Below are 18183 nucleotides of genomic sequence, written 5' to 3' on the forward strand. Positions count from 1 at the left end.
GCGCTCGTGGCTATTTCGTTTTTCGAAATCGTAAAAGCTTGTTCAAAAATAACGCAGCGGAAAGTAAATAAAGTGGACACGAAGGATTTACTTCGTTCGGAGCCTGTGACGACTCCTACTCGAAGGCCCGCGATCCTTGATCGCTTCCGATGGGCAACAACTATAATTCGTAAAAGCTATTACAAGCTAAGTACAATTTAAGCAGAAAATAATATTGTACCGACAATAAAAAGACTAAAACTGAAGCTCCGGGTTGTCGTTGCAACACTTCTGAGTCGAGACGTTAGCAGCTTGTCGCACGGAGAATGCTTAGAAGATTGTCTTTAAAGTTGCACCTCAACCCTCCTTTTATATGAGGTTCCGGGCGCCTGGGACCTTTCCGGGCGCCTGGAGTGTGACGTGGCCAGCCAACCAGGTTGCTCCACGTCGCGAAGTCGCGCAGGGGATAAAAGTTGGTCCCGGGCGCCCGGACCTGTTCCGGGCGCCTGGAACTCTGGGCGCCCGGATCCATTCCGGGCGCCCGGACCACCTTTTTCCAGCAGGTTCCTCTCCTGCAAAACAAGGTTAGTCCGAGCAAATACCCTGTAAGACAGTGTTAGAATCTGATAAAACATAGTAAAGAAGAACTGACAGTCTTCGGACTGTCCGAGTCTGACTTCGGATTCCCAACCGGAAACCCTAGGTCGACCCGACGCCTACTGTTCCCTCTACGGGGAACGCGTCCTCACCTACTCCCCTCAGGAGAGATTACCTGATGCTAGTCCGGTCCTCCAAACCGACTAGACTTTCCGCCTAGGGTTACCACCCCCTAGGACCTAGGGTTACCGCCCCCTAGGGTTTTTCTCCACCTAGGGTTACCACCCCCTAGGACCTAAGGTTGCCGCCCCTTAGGATTTTCCTCCACCTAGGGTTACCGCCCCCTAAGACCTAAGGTTGCCGCCCCTTAGGGTTTTCCTCCACCTAGGGTTACCGCCCCCTAGGATTTAAGGTTACCACCCCTTAGGGTTTTCCCTCACCTAGGGTTACCGCCCCCTAGGACCTAAGGTTACCACCCCTTAGGATTTTCCCTTTGACTAACCGCAGCTAGGACTTTCCTGAAACACTTATTCAACACGTTAGATCACCACAAACCTTAACTTTGAATCCTTTGCCATTATCAAAACTCAGGTTCGATCGTCGGATGCTTCCCGCACCAACAGATTCTGTGTAATTTTAAAAGTCAACTAAGTTCTCAAAATCTCCGACTACATATTGTTTTGTTTGTAAGAAGAGAGAAGAAATAAAAGATGTATATGTTAGTGCAGCGGGGACCGGCAAGAGGGGGGTGAATTGCTTGAAACTAAAAGTTACCCTCCTCATAGCTTTTCAACTCTAAAATAAAGCAACACTTAATAACAAAACAAAATAACAGAAAAGAAATGAAACTCAGCTATTTGACTTGGTTACAACCGATACGGTTGTTAATCCAAGGCGGTGGAAAGACGCACCAAAAGAGTCTCCTTCTCTAAAGGCGGAGAAGCCTTTTACACTTTGACAGCATAGTAGTTGCTAAGAGAATGAGAGTACAAGAGTTGTTTTTTCGTTCATTTTGTTGTTATTTAAAGCTGCCCGAGACCCTCCTTTATATAGGGGTTCTAGAACTTATCGGATGACCTGATCTTCGGGATCAAGTTTTGACTCGAGAGGGATCGGTCGACCGATCCCTAGGTTCGGTCGACCGATCCCCAGGTTCGGTCGACCGAACCTGCTGTACCTGCCCAGTCTTCCGTCTAGGTGCAGTCTCTGTGGATCAAGCTTGGATTCGGTCGATCGATCCTTATGTTCGGTCGACCGATCGGCCAACGGTCTCCAGCTGAGTTGACCTGATCAAATTGCTCGACTGAGTCTCTGGATAAACTTCGGTTCGGTCGACCGATCAGTAGGTTCGGTCGACCGATCACTTCACCACTGGCTTATGTGATGCTGACGTGTCACCAACAGCTGTGCTCTGATGCAAAGGGGTTTGGTCGATCGATCAGTGTGTTTGGTTGACCGAACCATTGACAAGTCAACTTCCAGTTGACTTGTTCTCGTTTGATTTCCTTGGGTGATTTCAGTCATCCGGAATAGGGCTCACCCGAACCCAGTTCCTAGCCTTCTTCTCGAGCAGTCTTCCGTCCCGACTTTACGCCCCTCGAATGTCGCGCACGTTCTTCACGCCCACTGGTGTACTCTTCCACAGCTCTCTCGTCCTTCGGACGCACCGAGCCCATCGACTCCCTTCCCATGCCGTCCTTCTCGCTAGCTGCGTCTTCCACTCGACTTCCTGCGCTCCTAAGTTCCTGCACACTTAGACACAGGGATCAGATAAACAGGACCTAACCTAAACTTGGTTGATCACATAAAAACTACCACGGGGTCCAACAATCTCCCCCTTTTTGATGTGCATCAACCCAAGTTCAGGTTAGAGTAAACACATAGTAATTTAAAGAAATTACTAAACTAACATTTAGAAATAAATTTGCAATTTAAAGTAATTGCAACAAAATTTAGTTAGTTAATTGTTTTAAAAAAATTTAAACTCCCCCTTTAACTGAACTTACACTTATTCTCTCCCTTTGATCACAGAAAAAACATGGTACAAAAAATATTGTCAAAGTCTTTTGAAAATTTCTAAGTTTAAAAAAAAATTTAACTAAGAAATTTTTTTTTTTTGGAGAATTTCTAAGGAAATGTAAAAAAAAACTTTTCAAAGCATTATTTAATTCTAATTTTAATGCTTTTATCAAAAAGTTAATTAAATATTTTATTTCGATATTTCGACTTCCAGGTCGTAGCGAGGCACTAGACCTTCTTGGTTATTAGAGCAACAACTACTTCCTTAGACAAAGCTTCATAAAGAAGTTTATTGTTTAATTTACTCGCTGTTAAGCTCTAAACTTATCTAGTTTTAATTTAGTAAAGATTTTGGAATTCAGTATAAATTCCTTCCTACTGGGTTACTCAAAAATTTAGGGGGTATATAGTTTCTTGGTATTTTCCTAAGTTGACCCTGATGCTTCCTTATGTACCAATTTAATTTTCCATATAACTTTATTTTTGAATGTGGAAAAACATTTTTAAAACATGCATCAATTTTCAATTTTTTAATTTCTAATTTTAAAACTTCATTTTCTGATTTCAAATATTCATTTTCCTTTTCTACTTTATCTAATTCTCTAGAAAGAGTTTTAATAAAACAAAAGGACTGTTTAGGGTTTAGGGCACGTACCTTACTTATCTCGTCTTGCGATGCTCCCCCTTCATCATAGCTTTCTTTTTCTTCTGTTGTTCCTTCCCCTTCATCTATACTCATTTCTGAGCTAGACGTTTTTTCTAGCTGATGGTTGGCCATCAGTGCTAGTCCCGAGAATTCTTCGACTTCGGATTCGGAGGACAATGAATCAACCCACGTGGCCTTTAGGTTGTGTTTGGGTCGAGCTGGCTTCTTACTCTTTTCTTTACTTTTGCGCTTCAGTTTTGGGCAGTCATCTTTGATATATCCTTTTTCGTTGAAATTGTAGCAACGAACCACCCTTTTCTTTTGCTGGAGCTTTTTTGACTGCGATCTAAATTTATTCGATTTAAAAAATTTATTAAAGCGTCTTACCAGTAGTGCTGCTTCGGATTCGTCGACCGAGGCTTCAGAGTCAGAACCGTTTATTCTTGCCTTTAAGGCAATGTTCTGACTAGTCTTCTCTATTCCATTGGGCTCTGCAACTCAAGATTCATGAAGTTCAAAAGTAGAAAACAAATGTTCTAGAGTACTTACCTCGAATTCCTTAGAGTTGTAGTACACATCTACTAAGGAGGCCCACTCGAGAGTTCTCGGGAAGACGTTGAACGCGTACCGGATCGAGTCCCGATTCGTTACTTCTTCTCCAAGATTGGTTAGTTGCGTGATCAGTTCTTTGATCCTTGCTTGGAGTTGCGCTACCTTCTCGCCTTGGTTCATCCGAAGTTTCGTAAGTTGAGTCCTGAGGATGTCGCGCGTCGCTAGCTTAGCTTCTGAGGTACCTTCGTGAAGCTCCAGGAATTTTTTCCAGAGGTCTTTCGCGGAGTCGTAGCTTCCGATTCGACTTACCTCTTGTGGTGGTAGCACGCTAAGCAGGTGGAATTCTGCCTTTCCGTTGGCGACAAAATCGGCTTGCTCTTTCTTACTCCACGTGTTTTCTTCTTTATCTTTCGGCGCTGCAAAACCATATTTCATTGTAATAAGAATGTCAAAATCCGTTTTAAAGAATACCTCCATTTTTCGCTTCCATGTAGCGAAATCTCCGTCGAACTTCGGGGGATGAATGTTCGCGCCGGCCATTGTTTTGATCTTTGTGCTTTAGACGGCGGTTAGTCCTTTTGAGGCTTTTGGGCTCTGATACCAGTTGTTAGTGCAACGGGGACCGGCAAGAGGGGAGGGGGGGGTGAATTGCCTGAAACTAAAAGTTACCCTCCTCAAAGCTTTTCAACTCTAAAATAAAGCAACACTTAATAACAAAACAAAATAACAGAAAAGAAATGAAACTCAACTATTTGACTTGGTTACAACTGAGACGGTTGTTAATCCAAGATGGTGGAAAGGTGCACTAAAAGAGTCTCATTCTCTAAAGGCTGAGAAGCCTTTTACACTTTGATAACACAGTAGTTGATAAGAAAATGAGAGTACAAGAATTGCTTTTTCGTTCGTTTTGTTGTTATTTAAAGCTGCCCGAGACCCTCCTTTATATAGGGGTTCTAGAGCTTATCGGATGACCTGATCTTCGGGATCAGGTTTTGACTCGAGAGGGATCGGTCGACCGATCCCCAGGTTCGGTCGACCGAACCTGCTGTACTTGCCTAGTCTTCCGTCCAGGTGCAGTCTCTGTGGATCGAGCTTGGATTCGGTCAACCGATCCTTATGTTCGGTCGACCGATCAACCAACGGTCTCCAGCTGAGTTGGCCCGATCAAATTGCTCGACTGAGTCTCTGGATAAACTTCGGTTCGGTCGATCGATCAGTAGGTTCGGTCGACCGATCACTTCACCACTGGCTGATGTGATGCTGACGTGTCACCAACAGCGGTGCTCTAATGCAAAGGGGTTCGGTCGACCGATCAGTGTGTTCGGTCGACCGAACCATTGACAGGTCAACTTCCAGTTAACTTGTTCTGGTTCGGCTTCCTTGGGTGATTTCGGCCATCCGAAATATGGCTCACCCGAACCCAGTTCCCAGCCTTCTCCTTGAGCAGTCTTCCATCCCGGCTTTACGTCTGTCACGCCCCGGGGGAGTCCCTGTCCGAAGAAAATTTCGGCAGCACCTCCCCTGTATGAGTGACAATCTGAAGCATTTCTACAGGCATAATATACATCAGTCACAGGCGGCTGGAATATACACACAACCACGCAGTTATATATATATATCATCAGCCCACACGGCTGGAACAAAACCAACACAACGAAAAATGACAGAAACCCAATACAAACCAAAGCACAAAAACTGCTAGCCGGCTAGGCTTACACAACCAACAACCAATACAAAATACCACATAACAACATCAACACTCCAAAAACAAAATCGGAGTACAGAGCTAAACAAACTGATACATAAACAAACAAAACATAAGTGAAACCAATAAGTCTTCTGATGTGACGTGGGGACCAGCAGACAGGATACTCCAAGCAACATCATAACAACCTGGTACCTGAAAAATATAGTGTCCACAGGGGTGAGTTCAACAACTCAGCAGATACCAGTTGACATGTATAGTAAGATATAACAGACAGTAATAACTATGGAGTACTGTCTCCTAGACAAAAGCTGGTAATGCATAACAGAAAGGGTTGAAGAGTTCAGTACTCACCAGGGCCACCTATCAGAATAATCAGGTCGTCAGACCGGAAGTGTCATAAATCCTGTATGCATGTCAAACATATGCATCCATCCAAATGCAGCATATAAGTGCAGCAAACACAAGCAGTAAATGCATAAATGCGTATGATGTCAATGATGCGTCCTGGTCACCCCTGACGCCAGTCAGTCATCTCACACACAACGGTGAGACCAAGTGGGTAGGGTTGTGACAACCGTGCACTCTACCATCACTACACCTGATGAGTGACTGATTGGACGGGATGCTGTCGGAGTACTCCTGTCCTCTGACCCCAAATCATAAATGGAGGAGCTCAATGCTCTCATCTCCCGGTACACGATGACGGGAAGGTATCTCTACCGGCTACCACGCTGAGTCACCTGACCAACGGAGCTAAACAGAGTCCACCGTCTGTCGGCTACCTCACTGCTACACTAAATGCCAGCGGAGCCAAATAGAGCGGAACTGTCTGTCGGCTACCATGCTGAGTCACTTGACCAACGGAGCCAAACAACAGAACCGTCACACACCTGCCTGATATACCACTAATCCATGAGTGGTGGTGTGTGCAGTACATGTAACTGGCGATGTGCTCAACCATAGTGGAGCCGACAATCGCGCAGCATGCAATCATGATGCATGACACTAAGCATAGCAATAAACTGATCAGCATAACCATATCCATAAATATAAAATGAGTATCATAATATCGATGGTCAAATACGAAGATCTAAAGTACACAGGTCAGATAGGATATCAAAAACCTAGGTCCTGAACACAACAAGCATGGTATGTCACTACCTCTCTGAGCATATATATATATATATAATCATGTGGGTATCAGCATAAAATGCATATCAGGTGAGCAAAACAAGCATGTAACAGATCAAGTAGTGACCAACCGAAATAAAAACGAACATAATCATTATTATAGGTTATAACCTACTAAACATATCAACATGACTTAATCAAAGATAAGTCTAGGTACCCGCCTCAAATAGCAGATCCAATCTAGTCAAATCCAACGTCAAGACACTCGTCTTGAATCAGAGTCCTGTAATACATCATACAGTTTAGCTAAAAACAAAATAGCTAAACAAAAATCCTAATCCGATTAGGAAACTATGTTTTAACTCCATTTAATTTAATTATCTTATCCTTTCCTAGTTCAAATCCTGAGCATGCTGCTACAAATGAGGAATTCTTCCATTCCTTACTTCACTACACCGCTGCTGCGGAAACCAGGTGTTGCTGGTGGGAATTTCTGTCGGAACCAAGAAAAAGATCCCACAGAACAAAACCTTGCCTCACAGACCTAATCAAGTTGCTGTCCACCAACCGGATCAAGAAGAAGAGGTCAGAATTCAACAAAACAACCTATCACCAACTAATATCCAGCAACAACTAGGCACCTTACCTCTTTTCCTCTAATCCCGTGACCTCCATCCATAGCACAACAAAGAAGATGCAAGATCTGATCAGGAGGAAAAGGAATGGAGTGGTCTGACACTCCCCCCTAATCCAAACAAGAAGGATTAACACAGTAATCTAGTGAAATCCATAAACCAACTAGGGAATCCGGAAATAAATCAAGAGGGAAGAAAGGTTTCGGTTGCTCACCCTCGAAACCCTAAGGCATCTTCACGTCGGCGTCGGCTATGGCGTGAGCTCGACTAAGGGGGAGAGGAAAGAATTGGGACAGAGGCTCTAGGGCAAAGGGGAAGTGAAGTAGTGGAGATCGAGCGTCGCCGACTGTGGGCGACAACAGCGGCGCTAGGCGGCGGCGTCAGGATCGCTCCGCGAGGGGCGGCTATCAGCAGAGTAGAGTGGAGAAGAGTGGTTAGGGCACTCGCGAGGATGAAGAAGAGGGCGTGCGGGTTCGGCGAGGAAGGAAAATGGAGAATTAAAAGAAAAATAAAGAAATAAGAAATAAATAAATAAACATTTCCTCGCTTAAATAGGGTAGCCTAAACAGGCTTTCCTCGGGCCCCATTTTTATCCCCGTAAACTCATCCATATGGTCTCCGAAAAATTCCAGAAAAATTTCTAAAAATTCCGAAAAATTCCCTTATTATTATTCGTCATTTTTCGATATTTTACAATGTCCCTCAAATGCCGCGCACATTCTTCACGCCCACCGGTGTACTCTTGTAACGCCCCGCCCCTTCCTGCTTAAGCTGACGGGGGTTACTTATCTTTTCTTCTTAAAACAGCGGAAGTCTTATCTATAGTATAATTTTTTTAAAAAACTTTTTCTTTACTTTTCAAATCATCATCACTAACTACCTATCATATGAGTCACATAACATGCTTAACATAAATTCAAACCATAATACCAAAAAGCATGATGAAATGTCATGGGGTCATAAAAGCACAACATAAACATAATTCTTATTAACTAGAAGCAGGTCTTTCTCTTTAGCCGAGTCACTACTACACACGTCCTTCTTGCCCCCTCCTGCTGCTCCCTTAGTGCATCCATTCTTTGCCCTTATCTGTGGTACAAGGAAAGTAAGCTGTGAGCACACAAGGCTCAGTAAGATCCTTTCCTACTCACAAAAAAAACGTATAGCATAACTAAATCTCCAAGGCATAAAGCATAAAGACAACTCATCATATCATGTATAGAAGCATCATATCATAACATAATTGTAAGGTATCATGGCCTATCATAGCATGCGTCCTAGCATAACATAACATAGTCATAAGCATTATAGCATATCATGATATAATCATAGTGTACATCCTAGCATATCATAATCATGATCATGGCATATCATAACATAATTATAAAGTTCATCCTAACATAACATAACATAATCATAAGCATTATAGCATATCATGATATAATCATAAAGTACATCCTAGCATATCATAATCATAATCATGGCATATCATAACATAATCATAAAGTTAATCCTACATAACATAACATAATCATAAGCATCATGATATATCGTAACATAATCATAAAGTGTTATGCGAGATGACTTTCAAAAACATGATTCATGCAATAATATATGCAACATGTCTTTTGAAAACTTATACATACATACTTAAACATAAACATAACATGATTAGGGCTCCGGCTTGTACCACATACATAAATGCGCGCGTCCTGTGTAGGTCCAAGGTAGCAAGTCTTGAACCCTACAAGGCATACATACTAGGCCCGTTTCTTAGTCCATCGACCTAGGGGCACTTAGGAGCTCATCCCTAATGAGGCTCGTTTCTTAGTCCATCGACCCTGGGGCGCTTATGGAGCCCACCCTTGGTACAAGCCATATAAAGTAAAGTAACATGTCATACATATCATGGTTCTTAATATTTCATGCACATCATATTTCTTATCATATCATACCATACAGAATTTGGGCACACAGCTCATCATAATTGTTAGAATGTATACTAAAAGCCTAGCTTTTGGTATAAAACATTTATCTAGAAATAAGAATCACATTGGTCAGATGTCTACATTTATGATAAGTGTAATTATTCAATTAGTTTATATTGTAGATAACATGGTGTGTGGTGTCACACACAGAGGATCATGTTATCAGTACCTTATAAATTATAAAGAGTAGCTCACGACCATGATGGAAAGGAACAAACCATTGGAAGGTTGTAGTGTAATTAGGTATTAGTTTATCTTAACTATATCATTACACTAGTACACTTAGAGTGTATTGAGTAGGACCATTAGAGGTCGTTTCTTTTATACTGACTTTATAAAGGAACAAAGACCTCAGTTATTATGGAAGTGTGTGCTCTTAATCCTAATATAATAACAAGCACATATATTTGATATTTATTTCTTTAATTTATCAATGGGTGAGATTTAGTTCGATGAATCAATAAGCCCGATAGGTTGGGAAATGATATCACTTATAGTGTGTGTTGTTGATTATAGAAGGAAACTGTATCCTAGTAATCTAGGTTGAGAATGTCCCCAAGAGGAGCTCATAAGGATTGTCATGTTAAACCCTGCAGGTGGACTTAGTCCGACATGACAATGAAGTTGAGTGGTACTACTCTTGGAGCTAGATATTAATTAAGTGAGTTGTCAGTAACTTACTTAATTAGTGGACATTTGTTATCTTAAACACAGGGAGACTAACACACTCATAATAAGAAGGAGCCCAAAAATGTAATTTGGGATTGGTGCGGTAGTTCAATAATAGTTCTCTAGTGGAATGAATTATTATTGATAAAATTAAGTTGTGTGTTCGGGGCGAACACGGGATGCTTAATTTTATCGGGAGACCAAAACCAATTCCTCCTCTTGGTCCCTATCGTAGCCTCTTATTTATAGAGTACTATACCCACCTATACCCACCTTCATACCCATGAGAAAGGGGTCGGCCAAGCTAGCTTGTGGTTCAAGCTAGGGCCGACCAAGCCTTGGTTCATGGGTGGCCGACCCTAGCTTGAACCCAAGCTTAGGTGGCCGGCCCCCATTAAATTAAAAAGAATTTTAATTTTAATTTTTATTATGTTTAAGATATAATTTATTACAGAGAATTAAAATTAAAATATCTCTCTTTAAAAAGATCTACAAAAAGATTAAAAGAAAGAGATTAGATCTCTTTCCTTATTTGTAGATTGGAAAGATATTTTATTTTTTCTCTCTGAAAAATTATTCACATGTTGAAAATTAAAATTATAGAAATTTCTTTTTATCAACCATGAAGGGATTTTAAAAGGAAATTTTATTTTTTTAAATTTCCAAAGACAAAAAAAGGAAGTTTTAATTGTTGATTAAAATTATCCTATTTGCTCTACATGAGGTGGCCGGCCACATACAATTAATTAGGAAAATTTATTTAATTTTTTCTTAATTAATTGTTGTCAAGGAAAGTTAAGGAAATTTTATTATAGATAAATTTCCTTATTTGCCAAAGCCAAGGAATATAAAAGAAGGGGTAGGGGTGCCTTCATGGTGAACAATCTCTATTATTTCTCTCCCTCTTTTGTTCCTTGGTGTGGCCGGCCATCATCATCCTCTCCCTCTCTTCCTCTTGTGGTGGCCGAACCTCTCTCTCCCCTTGGAGCTCTTGTGGTGGCCGGATACTACTTGGAGAAGAAGAAGAAGGAGGAGAGAAAGCTAGCATCTCTTGGAGCTTGGTTGGTGTTTTAATTTTCTTCCTTGGTGAAGCTTCCTTATTGTGGCCGAACCTAGCTTGGAGGAGAAGAAGGTGGTTGGTGGTTTTCTCATCTCAGAAGATCGTTGCTCACACAACGTCCGAGGTTAGAAGAGGAATACGGTAGAAGATCAAGAGGTCTTTCTAGAAGGTATAACTAGTAATTTCTCTTTCCGCATCATGCTAGTTATTTATGGAAATAATAACAAATACAAGAGGCTTACGTTCTAGTATTTTGAATATGTTTTTCGAAGTTGTGTTCTTTTGTTTTGTTTTTTTTTCCTTTGTGATTTGATTGTTCTTTTCGGTTAACCTAAAGTTATTTTAGGAAATTAAATATTAGATTTCTATAAAAGGTTTTGTCTAGTCGGTGGTGGTTGCTCCCATATCCAAGAAGGCCATGTGCCTCGCCACGTCAGTACTGGGAACCAATTATGGAAATTAATATTTAATGAAATTAATAACTTAAGGTAATTTGGGTCGAACGTGTTAAGTTCCGCAGGAGATCCAAGTCAAAACCTAAAAGAACATATAGATTAAGTTTTGGATCAAACGTGTTAAGTTCCACAGGCGATCCAAAATTTAATTTAAAAGAACACATGGTAGCTAGGAAAAGGTTCAGACCTTTGTACAAAATTTTTGTACAGTGGAACCTGTAGATTTTCCGAGTAGCAACCAACAATAATGGCATGTAAAATTTGGGCACACAGCACATCATAAATACATGCATAGTTTGGGCACACAGCTCATCATAAATAGCATGCATAATTTGGGCACACAGCTCATCATAAATAGCATGCATAATTTGGGCACACAGCTCATCATCATAACACACAACATAGCATAAGGGTTACCATCATACATAGATCATAAGTGTACATAATTAAACATAGAAGCATAACAAGCTCTTACCACATTATAAACATTTCATGTGAGATACATGGGAAATCATATTTAGATTTCTAACCCTAATGCCATATAGTAGCCGAAAGCTATAGTTGTGACTTAGGTTAAAAATCAACATACAAGCATGTGAACCCTAATCCAATATCATATCATATACCATAAGAAAACATCATGAACATGTTTAGGTTAGGTTCTAGGTTTCCTAGGCTTACAACTTATCATGGCCGAATCTTATCAAGCATTACATTGGGTTAAAAATCAACATTCAAGCATGTGAACCCTAAACCAATTTCATAGCAAATATTTCAAGGAACATCATGAGCATAAATGAGTTAGGTTCCAAATTTCCTAAGCCTTTAAACTTGTTGTGGCCGAAACCCTTAAGGCTTGGAACTAGGTTTCAAGTGTCATAAAAGCATGGAAACCCTAGACCAATATCATAGCATTTATTACAAGGAACAACATAAGCATAACTAGGTTGGATTCCAAATTTCCTAGGCCTTTAAACTTGTTGTGGCCGAAACCCTTAAGGCTTGGAACTAGGTTTCAAGTGTCATAAAAGCATGGAAACCCTATACCAATATCATAGCAATTATTACAAGGAACAACATAAGCATAATTAAGTTGGGTTCCAAGTTTCCTAGGCCTTTAAACTTGTTGTGGCCGAAACCCTTAAAGCTTGGAAATAGGTTTCAAGTGTCATAAAAGCATGGAATCCCTAACCAAATTTCATAGCAATTATTACAAGGAACCACATGAGCATAATTTAGGTTAGGTTCCAAGTTTCCTAGGCCCTTAAACTTGTTGTGGCCGAAACATTAAGGCTTGGGAACTAGGTTACAAGTGTCATGAAAGCATGGAAATCCTAAACAAATTTCATAGAAATCATTACAAGGAACAACATAAGCATAATTAGGTTAGGTTCCAAGTTTCCTAGGCCCTTAAACTTGTTGTGGCAGAATGTTCATGGGAATGAAGACAAGTTCTAACCACAGTACAACATGAGCATGTCATATTAATTTTCATGTCTTGTCTTAAGGAGGATCATGGCATGATTAGTTTAGGTTTAATAATTTTCTAGGCCCCTAATCCTATCATGGCCGAATACTTAGGAGCATGGTATAAAGTTCAATCATCATATAGACATGAGCAAATCATGCTAACAACTTTCTCATCATGAAATACATATCATAAAACAAAAAGGAGCATGCTTGGTTTGAGTCTCAACTTACCTATTTCCTTTATTCATGTTTGGACGAGAGTCTTGGGATATGATTCTAAGTTCTAACCAAAAATTCTAGTATATGAACTTTAGATAAATCCCTACCATAAGATACATATTACAAGAAGCATATTGAGCATGTCAAAATTTAGGTCTTTACATTTCCTAGGTCCTTCTTTTTAGTCTTGTCTTGGCCGAAAATTCCATGAAGGTATCCTAGGTTTTTAGGCAACCAAAACTCATAGAAAACACACAAGCTATTGTACCACAGGTGAGGGAAACTTACATCCTTTCGCTTGTGGTTTTTCTTAAGGAAGAAGGTGTCCTAAGTTCCAAGGAAGGAGAAAGCTTCTTCTTCTTGTACCTCTTTTTGCTTCTCTTGCTTGTAAGGGATGGATCTTGAAGGCTTCTTCTCATAATTTAGTTTTCTTGGAGAGAAACTTAGCTTAGCTTTTGGAATAAGGAGAGGGAAGGGCTCTTGGTTTCGGTGAGGAATGAAAAAGAAGAAGGAAGGAGGAAGAAAAGATTTAATCTCTTGTTTTTCTTCTCCCAATCTATTTATTCCTTTGCCAATGAAACATGTCTTTATTCATTCCCTCAACTCCTCTTTTCCCCCACTCCTTTAATTCCCACGAAAAATAGAGAGAGGGAGGGAGGTAGGCAATTTACCTTTTTCTTGTTTCTTCTCTTAACCAAGAGGAAGAGGAGGTAAGCCACTTGGTTTTCTCTTGCTTAGTTTTCTTTTATTTTCTTCTCATCTTTAACTAAATTTTCATTCCTTTCTATCCAAATATTATTCATCATTCTAGTGGTTATCATACATCAATTTATCTCCATTATTTGTGGGAGGTTCAAGATTCAATTCTTGACCTCACCTCTTCTTATTCTATTTTGGTTTCTATTTTCTTTTTTCTCTTATTCTTTTTATTTCTATGCTCTAAAGAAAATAATACCCATATACTTATCCTATAATTTCGTGGGTGTTACAACTCTTCCGCAGCTCTCTCGTCCTTCAGACGCACCGAGCCCGTTGGCTCCCTTCCCGTGCCGTCCTTCTCGCTAGCTGCGTCTTCCACTCGACTTCCTGTACTTCTAAGTTCCTGCACACTTAGACACAGGGATCAGATAAATAGGACTTAACCTAAACTTGATTGATCACATCAAAACTACTATGAGGTCATATATATATATATATATATATATATATATATATATATATATATATATATATATATATATATATATATATATATATATATATAAAAGAGAAAAAATGAAAAATAAGAGGGAAAAACAGAGTCACTGGCTGACGAAGGAGAGGTAAAATACAAATTAGGTGCATTCTTGGGGGAAAATGAAATTTAGGTGCATTTTTTGAGAATTACATTTTGAAGTGTGCCCTTTAGCATTTAATTTTTTTCCCCCATTATATCTTACATTGTTTTTTTTTTAAATTATAGATACGATAAATAATGTTAACGGGATAAATAAATCAAAATATTGACTATCAAAATTTGTGTATCATATTTATTAATAATTTTTTTATTAATATTATTAATAAATAAATTTATAAGATTAAATTTATTAATCAATTAAATAAGTTTTAAAATATAGAAATTTTAAATTTGAATTAAGAACTTTATAACAGTTAGACCAATTAAGTCCTTAAACCAATCTCGAATTCGTAAAAAAAACAAATGAAGATAAATTTAAACAATCGTTTTAATGATTTAATTTATTTAAAATTCGATTTAATCCAAGTTAGTTATTTTATCATACAAGTGGACGATCATTATGATCCTAAATATTAAAATAATCATTTAACACTAAAAACAATGGCAACGTTCTCCGTTTTATCGAAGCGATGATGAAAAAGATCGGATTCAATTTAGAGGATGGTCCTTTATATGTTTTGATGGGGATAAATGATCCCTACCTATTTTACAAGTAGAAGTCATCTATTCCATCAATACATACAAAGAAATCATCTTCTGGACCGTAAAATGTGATCTAGAAAATCTCTTCTGATAATGAAAACTGCTATATGTGGCTACGTGAGCCGTGAGGTATTGGGAGAAATTCGAATTTATCATGAAGAAAAATATATATTATGATTACTTTTAATAATTTTTATTACCATCTTTCTTAATAGAAAGTAGGATTTGGGAGATGACAATTAACTTAAGTAGCTGGTACAATCTTATAATAGTTACTAACTAATTACTATAACTATTTTAAAGTAATTTAAATCAACTTAAAGTGATTTTAATAAAATTCAAATAATTTTAATTAAGTTGGTAAAAAAATATTTTGATATAATAGTAATTATAATAATTTTGATTAAAGGAAAATAGTTATAATAACATTGACATAAAAAAAACATTTTCAGTACAAAATATATGATGGAGTGTTCTTTGATTATTTTTTTGTTAAATATTTTTTTTATGATTTATATAATTTATAATATCCTTTAATCCTATCTGTGTGCAAATCAAATTTGATTGTTATAAATTATAAAGGTTCATTTTTGAAGTTTTAATAAAATTCAAAGGAAACTGGGAAAAAAAAGTTTTCTTTCTACGGTTCTTTGTTCACATACTGGCAACCAATAGTATAGGCAAGGGGATGGATGATATTGCTTTGTTGATTTATCAACATTGGCAATTTGGCATGAAGGACAAAGCCACGAGTTTCACTAAATAAAGATTCACAGGCATCCCTTATTGGTTAAAGAGAACTACATAACCAAATGAAAGCCTGCGTGTTTGAACGTAAGCTCTATATTTTGTGTACACAAAGCATGAATCAATTAATGAAGATCAATAGGAAATTCAAGAAAGGGAAATTCAATTGTAGCAAGAAGGTGGAAATTCAAGAACATAAATTGTGATGAGTTTTGGTAACAGTTTATTGTGTCTAAAATCAAATGGAAAACAAACTCTTTCCTTCCTGTCCAATCCTGAAATTTTTCTTTGCAGTGCCTTTGCCGTTCAGCTCCAATTTCAATTCATTTCATTTCATTTCATTTCACCGGGCGATCAGCTACTGAAAGTTTCCGTGCAGCTCCAATTTCATTTCATTGGGCGAGCAGCTCCTGCACTAGGGCTTCCATGTTTACAAAGGAAGTTCCACCTTCTTCACTTGCCTTCTTAGCCGCCGCCATCATCTCCTCCGCCTTCGCCCTCACTCTCCTTCCTTCTTCGCTCTCCCCCATTAACGCCCTCACTCCCCTCTCCAACTCCTCCGCCTTCACAAAGTTGCCCTTCACCCTCTCCACCTTCAACTGCAGCGCCACCCCCATCTCCTCCGCCATCACCACCGCGTTCGAATGCTGCTCCGCGTGCAGCGGCCACCCCAGCAGGGGGACCCCGTACTGCAGGCTCTCCAGGCATGAGTTCCACCCGCAGTTCGTCACGAATCCTCCCACGGCCGGGTGAGCTAGTATCTCCGCTTGCGGCACCCACGACGGCCATACCATCCCTCTCGCATTCGTCCGCTCCAGAAATCCCTCCGGCAGCACATACACCGGATTCCCGAACGCATCCTCCGACTCCACCCGGAGCGCCCACAAGAACCGGGACCCACTACGCTCCAGCCCCGCCGCTATCTCCCACACCTGCACCACGTTGAAGCAGCCTCTGCTTCCGAAGCAGAGGAACACCACCGAGCGTGCCGGCTTCCCGTCGAGCCACATGACGCACTCGTGCTGCCGATTTTTCTCGCCCTCCTCGCGCGCGATCAGCGGACCGACGGGGTACACCGGCGGGGTCCGACGGCCTGGCGCGCAGAGACCCTCCTCCAGCGTCTGCAGCGTCGCCGGCTCAAGATCCGTGAAGGTGTTGATCACGATGCCTTTAAGCTCGGAGTAGCGCTGGCCATGGTGGAGGAAACAAGTGTACCTCCCGCTCTTCTTCCTCATGAAGGGCGACGGCATCGAGATCGGCGGGATAGGGCACACGCCCGGTACCCTCACCTCTTCTTCCATCTCCTCGAACTCCGCGGGGAACTTCTCCTCGAGGGTTGGGAGATAGAGCATAAGGGCGAGGAAGGCGGCATTGGAGGCGAAGTAGACATAGCAAGGGACGCCGAGATCGGCCGCGACGTCGATCGCACCGGTGGCATAGAAGTCGACGATTAAAGCTGCCAAAGGGGCGTCGCCGGAGCGCAAGAAATATTGGAGCACGGATTTGATTTGGTGTTTTTGCTTCTCCATGCAAGCGGAGATGAAATCCTCGGGTCCGTCGAAGTTCTTGGGCAGATCGACGGGCTTGAGATTGCAGAAGTCTATGTCGAGGCCGGAGGCGGCGACGGTGGCGACACAGTCTTCAACGGGGAAGACAGGGACAGGGGCGATGAGTATGGTGACGGAGAAGTGGTAGCGGCGGAGGAGTTTGGCCAACTCGAGCATGGACAAGACGTGGCCGGCGGAGGGGATTGGGAGGAGCACCACTTTGCCTTTCGCCATTTTCGTTGTAGAACCGAGGAGAAGGAACATTCGATTGCAAATCAGGGTTTCCTCAATTTAATACAAGATCGAGGAGATTCAACTGATTTATTTATTTATTTATTACAAAAATCTTTAATTTATTCGATAAAATTTCTAATTAATCTTTTCCTAAAATTTAATTTAATAAAAATTTAATTATCCTTCAATATTTCTTCACTTCTATATATCTGATGTAAATGAAATTATTATTTACACAGAACAATAACATTTCATGACTGCTCATTAATGATTTTTATTTTTGACATTCTCTAAAATTATGCCGCACTCAATTTTCATGATTCTTATTTTTTCGTATATATATATATATATCATAGTTGATCTCATTTACTAGTATTTGTTGTAGGTATGTATTCAAATTCTCTACTTTCAAATTCTTTATTATCATCATTGAGAGGGCACTTGGTATATATTTGACAATGAGAATGATAATAAGTTTTGATTGAAAGGTTAATGATAATAGACATTATTACTAGATTGATGGTGCTTTGTATAGATATTGGAATTAATATTATTCTCATTAATGTTGCTTAATTTGACTTAAATTAT

General features: G+C 40.1%; 1 protein-coding gene across 1 annotated transcript; it reads right to left on the reverse strand.

The window, feature by feature from the left end:
- Nucleotides 1–15921: 15921 nt before the first annotated feature.
- Nucleotides 15922–17621, reverse strand: LOC121994545 (anthocyanidin 3-O-glucosyltransferase 2-like). The gene has a single exon (XM_042548542.1). The coding sequence runs from the start codon at nucleotides 17593–17595 to the stop codon at nucleotides 16207–16209; it is 1389 nt and encodes a 462-aa protein (XP_042404476.1). The 5' UTR covers nucleotides 17596–17621; the 3' UTR covers nucleotides 15922–16206.
- Nucleotides 17622–18183: the final 562 nt, after the last annotated feature.

This window comes from Zingiber officinale, chromosome 6A (assembly GCF_018446385.1).
Source record: "Zingiber officinale cultivar Zhangliang chromosome 6A, Zo_v1.1, whole genome shotgun sequence".
NCBI lineage: Eukaryota > Viridiplantae > Streptophyta > Magnoliopsida > Zingiberales > Zingiberaceae > Zingiber > Zingiber officinale.